Source organism: Xenia sp. Carnegie-2017, unplaced genomic scaffold, assembly GCF_021976095.1.
Source record: "Xenia sp. Carnegie-2017 unplaced genomic scaffold, XeniaSp_v1 HiC_scaffold_22, whole genome shotgun sequence".
Classification (NCBI taxonomy): Eukaryota; Metazoa; Cnidaria; class Anthozoa; order Malacalcyonacea; family Xeniidae; genus Xenia; species Xenia sp. Carnegie-2017.
The window spans coordinates 13088267-13098776 of NW_025813485.1; the positions used below are offsets into that span (position 1 = coordinate 13088267).

Sequence of the window (10510 nt, forward strand, 5' to 3'; positions counted from 1 at the left end):
ATGATTTGAATTAGTACGTTAATTGTCTCCGAATCTTGAAATGCAAAGACGGGAAAAGCATAAAGATATTTGAACATCTCGACAGCCTCGGGCCATATATTGTTTTTTATCTTGAAAAAAGTATCAAGTTGAGGATATTTATGCTGCAGATGTTGGATTTGAAGCAGATAGTAAAAACAAGTCAAGTGTATGATTCACTATTCAAAAATACACAAGAACGTCATTTTAAAATTAAAAAGAAACCATTTTCTCTGTATGAAGAAGGTAATCATCAAGCAATTTGCTTACAGAGCCTCAACATTATAGGATGAAAACAATTCAAAATATCAGAAAAGTAATGAAGAAGATGTTTGTGGCCAACGGCTATAATGAAAATATGCTATAACGGACAACACCTATTAATTGCAAACGGCCTTAACACCATGAACGAACGCAAATGAACCAAAGAAAAAAGTTAAATAACCTTTTGGAAAGAAACAAAAGCCAATTAGCTGTGTTCCATGCAAACGTGAAAAGTTAGTACCTGTGGTGAAAAAATTGGAGACAGAAAAAAGGAAAGAAAAGAGGAATGAAAATGAAAGAATGTAAAGCCATAGAAATGGTGTTAGCACAAATGGAAGAACAACATGGAGATTTAACATAAGGCAATGTGGATTATTCGAGCAAATAAATGAAAAAAGTACAAGAGTTGTGGGGTATTAATTTTAAAATAAACTTCCGCAAAATGAACGTTTGATTTATTCTATAATATGAAATCTACAATTTGTTGACATGCAACGATAGATTTGATGGAGGTGTGCGGGGGGGTGCACTCCCCATCCTTGGTTAGAGTCAAATAAAAACACCCACAAACGAGTCACTAAAATCAAATCCAAAATATAGACTGGATGACTGACATGTATAAAAACTAGAGCACCCCCATGCCAAATAATTCTGAATCTATCCTTGTCGACATCTAACTGTTTTGACTTAATGTTTCATATCGAGCGTTGCACGATCCGTTGTTAGAGTTCTGTAAAGTATCTGTCATCACCATGGACCCAGGCTTCTTCACAAACAGTGCTCGTATCTCTTCCAACGTTTTACCCTTCGTCTCAGGTAGAAATGCATAAACAAATATTGCCGCGATGAAACAAACAGATGCATAGACCCAATAACATCCATAGGCATGTATTGCATGTTCCATGTCAATGTACGTCTTTATGACAATGAATGAACAAATCCAATTAATTTGCGATGCTACACCACTTGCCACGCCACTTATTCTAGTTGGCAATATTTCGGCTATCACTATAAAAGACAATGGACCCAAACCCAGAGCGAAACTGATAAGATATACACTTAAGGATAGCAATGTCAAGCTCGTTGATATGAATCTAAAGTACTGCGTTGTACCGAGAACTGTCATGCTGAGAAACATGGCAAAACATGGATAAATGAGCAGCTTTCGCCGGCCAAGTTTGTCAATGATCACACAAGAAACTACTGTCCCAATAAATTGCACGAAACCGACTGCTACTGCCACAAGGTTCGCACTTTTAATTCCAAAATCACTTGCAATTTTTGATGCGTAATTGCAAACGGCATTTACCCCACTTAATTGTTTAAGCACTGTTACCATAAGTGATATTATCAATGGACGAATTACGGTTGGTTGACTGAGCTCTCTAAATGAAACCTTTTCATCGTTATCTGAAGAAAAAGTTTGTGTCAAAAAAACAACAATAAAAAATAGAACAAGATTGTGCGTGTTGCATTAAAAATTCTTACCCAAATAATTTTTAATTTGACAGAATTCAGTTTCACATTGTTCGTAAGAGAATTTCCTCAAGTTCATTAAAACTGTACGAGCTTCTTCAATTTTACCATGTTTTACCAACCACCGTGGTGTCTCGGGATAAAACAGCATTAGTATGCACATTGTGGTACCAACGCCAGCACCAGTAATAGCTAACCATCGCCACTTCAATAAAGCTCCAAGGATATATGACATAAGAACACCAAGAGAAATTCCCACACCGGTTAGACTTGCCAGTCTACCTCTGAATTTTGCTGGTGATATCTCAGCTATATAAAGCTAAGAAGAATAGTAAGACGGTGTAAAAAGTTTTGAGTTATAAAAGAATTTTGCAATCTCCATTAGAACCCCCCATTAAAATTTTACTGTATCATACAAGTGTTCTTTATTAGTCCTTTCTCTCATTCGTCAGAGATTTACCGTAAAGCTTAAGGAAAAACATGCCACTTCTTACCGGGCAAGAGAATGTGCTTATTCCCAAGGCGACTCCCGTAATAGATCTTCCTATTAAAGCAAGCATTGATTTCTCAGCTGTTGCCAATATCACCCAGCCAGCAACAATCAGTAGAGAAAACAGCATCATGTTAAACTTTCGTCCAAATTTTTCGATGGTATAAAGACCTAGTAAAGCTCCTACCAGTCCACCAATACAGCTAAGGGACTATATCAAAATAAACATAGTTGTATTTTTTCAGTTTCGATGAAAAACTTAAAAAGTTTCAATGAAAAATTTGTTGATGCAGCAAAGAGCTGTTGTAGCTGCAAATAAGGAGAGGGGAATGGTGTTGATGAAACATTTTTATGAAGAATAATTCAGATTTTCATGTACCATGTTTAATATATGTTTCTTGTGCTAGCATGTTCTTTGGACTATGTCCTAAACAGCATGTGTATGAAATGAAAGAAATTTAAAAATCGCACGCAATTCGATACCAGCATACATACACTAAACCAGCCAAAAAGCTCATCACTCCATTTCATCTGTTGTTGTAATTGAGTTGCAGTCGGAGATGGATATCCAAGAGCAAAACCAAATTCAAAAGCTCCTAAAGCTGCTGTGAGACTCGCACCAACGACATTAAAAGTGAGCGACGAATCTGCGTTAAATTGACTGGTTTCGATATAAGAATTTGTTCTCATCTGAGTCATACTGTTTGTTGAATTTCACTTGGACAAGTCGAGGGAAGATTTTCTGCATTTACCGTCGACTGTGACATTCAAGTGATACAATAAATTTGTGGCAGCAAATCATTTGCTAACTTGTTAGACTTAGATTTCACCACGCGTCCTGCACAAGTTTCGCAGTGTCTGTTTACATTTTTATCTCCAATTGAAAGAATTGGATAAGAAAGACGCTCGTTTTTTTCAACAATATTTTTTGTCAAATTGTGAAATTACTTTCACCTAGTACATATAAACTAAATGTTTTAGAAGATTCAAAGATCATGAATTTTTAGATTTTTTACAGTATTATTAAAAGAGGCAAAACACAGATGGTTACTACAATTAACTTGCACGTGCCTATATACCGTCATACGACTCCCATGTGAGTAAGGGGCTGATTACATGAGCCCGGTAGCCGGGATTCAGCCTAGCGTTAAATGATTTTGGCAAATGGAAACGATTCAATATTTATCATGAGATAAATCTTCTCAAACAATTTTACAACATTCTGATTTAATAACTTCTCAAAACATTTAAAATTGAAACAACCAATTTGCCCTAATTTGAGAATTACAACCGGAGTGACATGTGGTGCTTCGCAGTTGTAATTTTTAACCTTGAAGTTTTGGCTCTTTTCAATCCCTTGAAATCATCGGGCTAGCTCGCTATCAGGGCCAACTCGCCTCCATATAATCAGGCCCTAACTCGGGTATTAAAAGGAGTGATGATCCCTAAATGCATGGAAAGATAGGAAAAACCAACTCAAATTTATTTTCGAGATAAGTCGTTTGGAGTTTGGTTTTGGTAGCAGTGGCGAATCGGGATACGTCATAAATTACTGCGGTTCATTTTCGAATATATTGACATTTTGAAACACCTCCATAAGAGACAATTCCATTGGTAAAATTTTATTCTTCAGAAATTCTTGACGAATAGTGTTGTTCTAACGGCATTTAGAATTTAAAATTGAGCGCCCATAATTATTTTGGCGAACACTGAACCAGTCACTGAATATGCACGGCACATTTAATGTTTTATGAATGTTCCTGAGACGATTGCTTAAATTGTCCAGCAAAGTGCGAAGATCATATCTTCATTTAATTACATTTAATGTTTGTCGACGAAAAAACAATAATTTTCTCAGATGTGTTTAGGTATCTTTACAGTTTGTAGAATAACTATTAAGAAAACTGGAAATTCAAATACTTAAAGAAATAACGTGAACGTGAGCTATCTTTGCCATTCAGAAACAGGATTTTTTGACTACACATATGTCGTAACGTGCTTTATATTGATCAGAAAAAAAAAACAGTGACAACGACCATTTACAAGTCCAACGTTTACAAAAGCACGCTATAACAATGGGCAGCATAAGTACGTAGTATTTTGTTTAGTTTAAGTATGTCTGTACAATTCATGTATAATAAGGTAATGCCATCTTTTAGAAAGAAAAGAAGTTCGAAGTGAATCGTGTATGCTCGACTAAGCATATTCTAAATACATGCTATGAAAAGCGTTGCAATTTGAAAAGAGGAGTAACTAGAGTAAGATTAAATCAAGAAAGTATGCATTTGTTTCAGATAAAAGAGTTCCAAATACATGCAATGAAAATATTACCATATGAGTTGAATGATTTGAATTAGTACGTTAATTGTCTCCGAATCTTGAAATGCAAAGACGGGAAAAGCATAAAGATATTTGAACATCTCGACAGCCTCGGGCCATATATTGTTTTTTATCTTGAAAAAAGTATCAAGTTGAGGATATTTATGCTGCAGATGTTGGATTTGAAGCAGATAGTAAAAACAGGTCAAGCGTATCATTCACTATTCAAAAATACACAAGAACGTCATTTTGAAATTAAAAAGAAACCATTTTCTCTGTATGAAGAAGGTAATCATCAAGCAATTTGCTCACAGAGTCTTAACATTATGTGATGAAAACAATTCAAAATATCAGAAAAGTAATGAAGAAGATGTTTGTGGCCAACGGCTATAATGAAAATATGCTATAACGGACAACACCTATTAATTGCAAACGGCCTTAACACCATGAACGAACGCAAATGAACCAAAGAAAAAAGTTAAATAACCTTTTGGAAAAAAACAAAAGCCAATTAGCTGTGCTCCATGCAAACGTGAAAAGTTAGTACTTGTGGTGAAAAAAATTGGAGACAGAAAAAAGGAAAGAAAAGAGGAATGAAAATGAAAGAATGTAAAGCCATAGAAATGGTGTTAGCACAAATGGAAGAACAACATGGAGATTTAACATAAGGTAATGTGGATTATTCGAGCAAATTTAATGAAAAAAGTACAAGAGTTGTGGGGTATTAATTTTAAAATAAACTTGCGCAGAATGAACGTTTGATTTATTTTATAATATGAAATCTACAATTTGTTGACATGCAATGATGGATTTAGTGGAGGTGTGCGGGGGGGTGCACTCCCCATCCTTGGTTAGAGTCAATAAAAACACCCACAAACGAGTCACTAAAATCAAATCCAAAATATAGACTGGATGACTGACATTTATAAAAACTAGAGCACCCCCATGCCAAATAATTCTGAATCTATCCTTGTCGACATCTAACTGTTTTGACTTAATGTTTCATATCGAGCGTTGCACGATCCGTTGTTAGAGTGCTGTATCTGTCATCACCATGGACCCAGGCTTCTTCACAAACAGTGCTCGTATCTCTTCCAACGTTTTACCCTTCGTCTCAGGTAGAAATACATAAACAAATATTGCCGCGATGAAACAAACAGATGCATAGACCCAATAACATCCATAGGCATGTATCGCATGTTCCATGTCAATGTACGTCTTTATGACAATGAATGAACAAATCCAATTAATTTGCGATGCTACACCACTTGCCACGCCACTTATTCTAGTTGGCAATATTTCGGCCATAATCATAAACGTCAATGGACCCAAACCCAAAGCAAAACTGATAAGATATACAAATAGCGATACGAATGTCAAGCTCCTTGGTATGAATCTAAAGTACTGTGATACACCGAGAAGTGTCATGCTTAGAAACATGGCAAAACATGGATAAATGAGCAGCTTTCGCCGGCCAAGTTTGTCAATGATCACACAAGAAACCGCTGTCCCAAGAAATTGCACGAAACCCACTCCTACTGCCACAAGGTTCGCACTTTTAATTCCAAAATCACTTGCAATTTTTGATGCGTAATTACAAACGGCATTTATCCCACTTAATTGTTGAAACATTACTACCATTAATGTTATTATCAATGGACGAATTACTGTTGGTTGACTGAGCTCTCTAAATGAAACCTTTTCATCGTTATCTGAAGAAAACGTATGTGTCAAAAAAACAACAGAAAATGGAACAAGATTGTGCGTGTTGCATTAAAAATTCTTACCCAAATAATTTTTAATTTGACAGAATTCAGTTTCACATTGTTCGTAAGACAATTTCCTCAAGTTCATTAAAACTGTACGAGCTTCATCAATTTTACCATGTTTTACCAGCCACCGCGGTGTCTCGGGATAAAACAGCATTAGTATGCACATTGTGGTACCAACGCCAGCACCAGTAATAGCTAGCCATCGCCACTTCAATAAAGCTCCAAGGATATATGACATAAGGATCCCAAAAGTAATTCCGAGACCGTTAATACATACCAGTCTTCCTCGAAATTTTGATGGTGATATCTCAGCTATATAAAGCTAAGAAGAATAGTAAAATGGTGTAAAAAGTTTTGAGTTATAAAAGAATTTTGTAATCTCCATTCGAACGCCTTCCTCCCCACCCCATTAAAATTTTACTTTATCATGCAAGTGTTCTCTATTAGTCCTTTCTTTCATTCGTCAGAGATTTACCGTAAAGCTTAAGGAAAAATATGCCACTTCTTACCGGACAGGAGAATGTGCTTATTCCCAAGGCGACTCCCGCAATAGTCCTTCCTATTAAAGCCATCATTGATTTCTCAGCTGTTGCCAATATGACCCATCCAGCAACAATCAGTAGAGAAAACAGCATCATGTTAAACTTTCGTCCAAATTTTTCGATGGTATAAAGACCTAGTAAAGCTCCCACCAGTCCACCAATACAGCTAAGGGACTATATCAAAATAAACATAATTGTATTTTTTCAGTTTCGATAAAAAACTTAAGGTTGTTGATGCAGCAAAGAACTGTTGTACCAGCAAATAAGGGAAGGGGAGTGTTAAATGAAAACATTTAGAAATGTTAAATGAAACATTTTTTTGAAGAATAATTCAGATTTTCATGTACTATGTTTAATATATGTTTCTTGTGCTAGCATGTTCTTTGGACTATGTCCTAAACAGCATGTGTATGAAACGATAGAAATTTAAAAAATCGCACGCAATGCGATACCAGCATACATACACTAAACCAGCCAAAAAGCTCATCACTCCATTTCATCTGTTGTTGTAATTGAGTTGCAGTCGGAGATGGATATCCAAGAACAAAACCGTATTGAAAAGATCCTAAAGCTGCTGTAAGAGTCGCACCAACGACATTAAAGGTGAGCGATGAATCTGCATTAAATTGATTGGTTTCGATATAAGAATTTGTTCTCATCTGAGTCATACTGTTTGTTGAATTTCACTTGGACAAGTCGAGGGAAGATTTTCTGCATTTACCGTCGATTGTGACATGCAAGTGATAAAATAAATTTGTGGCAGCAAATCATGTGCTAACTTGATTAGATTAGATTTAGACTTAGATTTCAACACACGTCCCTGCACGTGTTCATAATTCGTTTTGCAGTGTCTGCATTTTGTGGAAAATTACATTTTTATCACTAATGAACAGAATTGATAAGAAAGAAGCTCGCTTTTTTTTTAAATGAAAATTGGTGTTTAAATTATTAATTTGCTTTCACATAATCTAAGGAATTTATTGATTTTTACAATGTGCATGGGAAAATGGAAAAACAAATGGCCACTACCATTTACTTGGCATGTGTCAATAAGCCGTCACACGATTGTCATGTGGGCAAGTTATTCACGAGAAAGACTGGTGTTGCCAAACTGGAAAGACTAGTCTAGTTATTTTTGTCGACTCAAATATCTGACGAATAACCTATGCATTGACAATGTGCGTGACAGATAGCCACTAAGTCGCTAACTGACATGTCGTGTAAACTGGTCGTTAACCGTCATACAATAGCAGACAAGGGTAATTTGTGTATGGCACGAGTTTGCTGGGTTCACTGAGGGGTTCATTGAATTACGTAAAGATAAAAACCGCTTTATAATATGATAACTACGAAAGTGAGGCAGATATATAGTACCAGAAAAACCATCATTTATCTGATGTAGAAAAAGACTTTTTTCTCTTTCCAAACTCTGGAAAAACCACAATACTGTGCTTGCATTGTAAATGCTTTCTCAAACATTTATAAATGATTTATTATTTTAATTTGAGACACATTTTGCAGGTACTCGTGAATAATTGATAGCGTGTTCTATCGTAAATGCAGCATTTTAGATCGCTACTTTTGTTTGTTTCGTCTTAGCTACTCATAAGTGATTTCTATTGCTACCTCAAGGCACGACGAGTGAAAATGCTTCCTAGTTTTGACTTGAGACCAGATGCCTGTTGTCGTCGACGCTTAATTATTTGCGTTTTAATGTTTTGTTTTAAAAATCGGCATTTCATTGCGAAGGCAGTTTTAAGGGATAGGTTGCCATGTGAATGGTTCGCATGAAGTTACTGACTGAGTTACTGTATTTTTTGCTGAACTACTTTTGACAACTTTAGCACGTTCTTAGTTTCATTTTTCATTTGCAAATTTTCCCACAGTTTTAATTCATCATAGTTTGAAGATTGTGGCATTTTAAGGAAGTTCTTTATTCGGGTTTTTGCAAATATTGCGTACTTATCGTGTGTAGATGGAAGTTGTTGTTTAAATTATGTCCTCTCACACACGGTGTAGTTTAAAATTGCAATAAAGTTTTTGTGCTTCGTGTTCTATAATATCCCAGCTGTTGCCCTGTATTTTCAACACAGATTACTTGAGTCATTCAGTGCTTTGCAAATACTCAAGATTTGAAAGTTTTCTTCGTTAATAAGGTGATCGAGGTTCGGACGTCGATTCATTTTCATTCGGCTACATGTTAGCATTGACTATCTTTATTAATTTGCATGATTGGCAGGCTGCTTCCTTATACTTTATTTGTGTCAATTTTTGGAAAGTTTTATTAATTTTAAATTTGTGACATAAAAGTTATGTCTTTACGTACATTGCTCCCAATACTTATGAGAGGATTTTTTCGTGTTTTGATCGGCTACTGGACAATTGGCATTAATTTTCTGCGGATTGGATTATAGTAACGACTGGATGAGTTACTTTAACTGCTCGCGTTCAATGTTATGAAAAAGTTTTGTCAAAACACGCAAACAGCTGTGCTTGCATCTTTTCTAGCAATTCCTTGCCAACCATGCTCTGTTTAAATTACTTTTAATTATGACATACTTAATTCTTCCTTGGATGATTGATTTGTCTTTCAAGATAAAAACCTTTGCAAATGTGTCCATAAATTAAAGACCTTGCTAAAAACATTTGTGTATTGTTTGGTGAATAAAGAGGAGTTGCAAAAAGTTGAATGGACAGGGAAATTTGTATTCACTTGATCTTCTTGTGTACTTTCAACACACTGTTCACTTTTCTAGGAGTTTTTGTGAACGCTCTGGTTATACTTTGCTATTGGAAATCGTCCCAATTGCAAAAAAAACTTTCTTATTTCATGCTAATGATTCTCTCGTGTTTTGACTTACTTTCTGTAATTACAAATCACCCACTGCTAACAATCTATTCGGCACTTTGGATTGTTGATGATGAAGATACTTTGAAAAAAGTTTACGTATTTGTGGATGGAAGTGATATATTCCAGGGCTTCACATTACTAGCTCTGTTGACGATGAACTTCGACAGATATCTTGCTAATGCTCATCCGCTGTTTCATCGTGTATCAATCACTCGACGCAGACTCCTTGCTGTTCTTGTTCTTTTATTACTTTTTGAAGTCACCCTAACCGGGATTTCATTTAATAACCTCGTCATTACTGATCAAATAGCGACGATTATTTTCGCGCTCTGTGTCGCACCACCACTTTTATTCATAAATATGAAGTTATTTTTCATCGCTCGAAGAATGGGAAAGCGCAAAGCTGCTGTATCAACGACCACAGCAAAACGATCTTTGAAACTAAAAAACATTTCTAGTTGCTTGCTTTCGGTTTCGTGCTTGGTTTTACTACATCTTCCTATCCTTGTTTATGTCGCAGTTAGCGTGAAGGAGGAGGAGAACACACGTAAAGTTCAAATAACCTGGCTGTGGACTAAAAGTATCATTTCAACGAATTCCACGTTCAACTGCCTCATTTTCTTTTGGAAGAATAAAATTTTGCGAAGTGAGGGAAAAAGAACAATAAAAATAATGACGAAACATCCTGGTACTTAATATGACGCAATCTGGTTAAATTTTGAGATGCACCTGAATGTTGTCGATAGGATCTTGGCTTGGCTATAATTGTAGTTGAACT

The 10510-nt window shown here is 35.8% G+C and overlaps 1 protein-coding gene across 1 annotated transcript; it reads right to left on the reverse strand.

Annotated features, from left to right (window-relative positions):
- Positions 1-718: 718 nt before the first annotated feature.
- LOC124445152 lies at positions 719-7628 on the reverse strand. The gene is made up of 8 exons (XM_046995858.1): positions 7346-7628; positions 6849-7055; positions 6355-6661; positions 5602-6279; positions 2744-2961; positions 2253-2459; positions 1771-2077; positions 719-1692 (listed from the first exon to the last, which is right to left on the reverse strand). Exons 1-8 carry the CDS (start codon positions 7547-7549, stop codon positions 956-958), a joined length of 2865 nt encoding a protein of 954 aa, XP_046851814.1. The 5' UTR covers positions 7550-7628; the 3' UTR covers positions 719-955.
- Between the last annotated feature and the right edge of the window lie 2882 nt (positions 7629-10510).

Excerpts from the sequence above, each read along its gene's own strand:
- LOC124445152 (XM_046995858.1), bottom strand. The coding sequence starts at position 7,549 with ATGACTCAGATGAGAACAAATTCTTATATCGAAACCAATCAATTTAAT. Across the intron at positions 6,662-6,848 it reads TAAGCACATTCTCCTGTCCG|CTTTATATAGCTGAGATATC; the intron begins GTAAGAAGTGGC and ends TATTCTTCTTAG. Across the intron at positions 2,460-2,743 it reads AGCTTTTTGGCTGGTTTAGT|TCCCTTAGCTGTATTGGTGG; the intron begins GTATGTATGCTG and ends ATTTTGATATAG.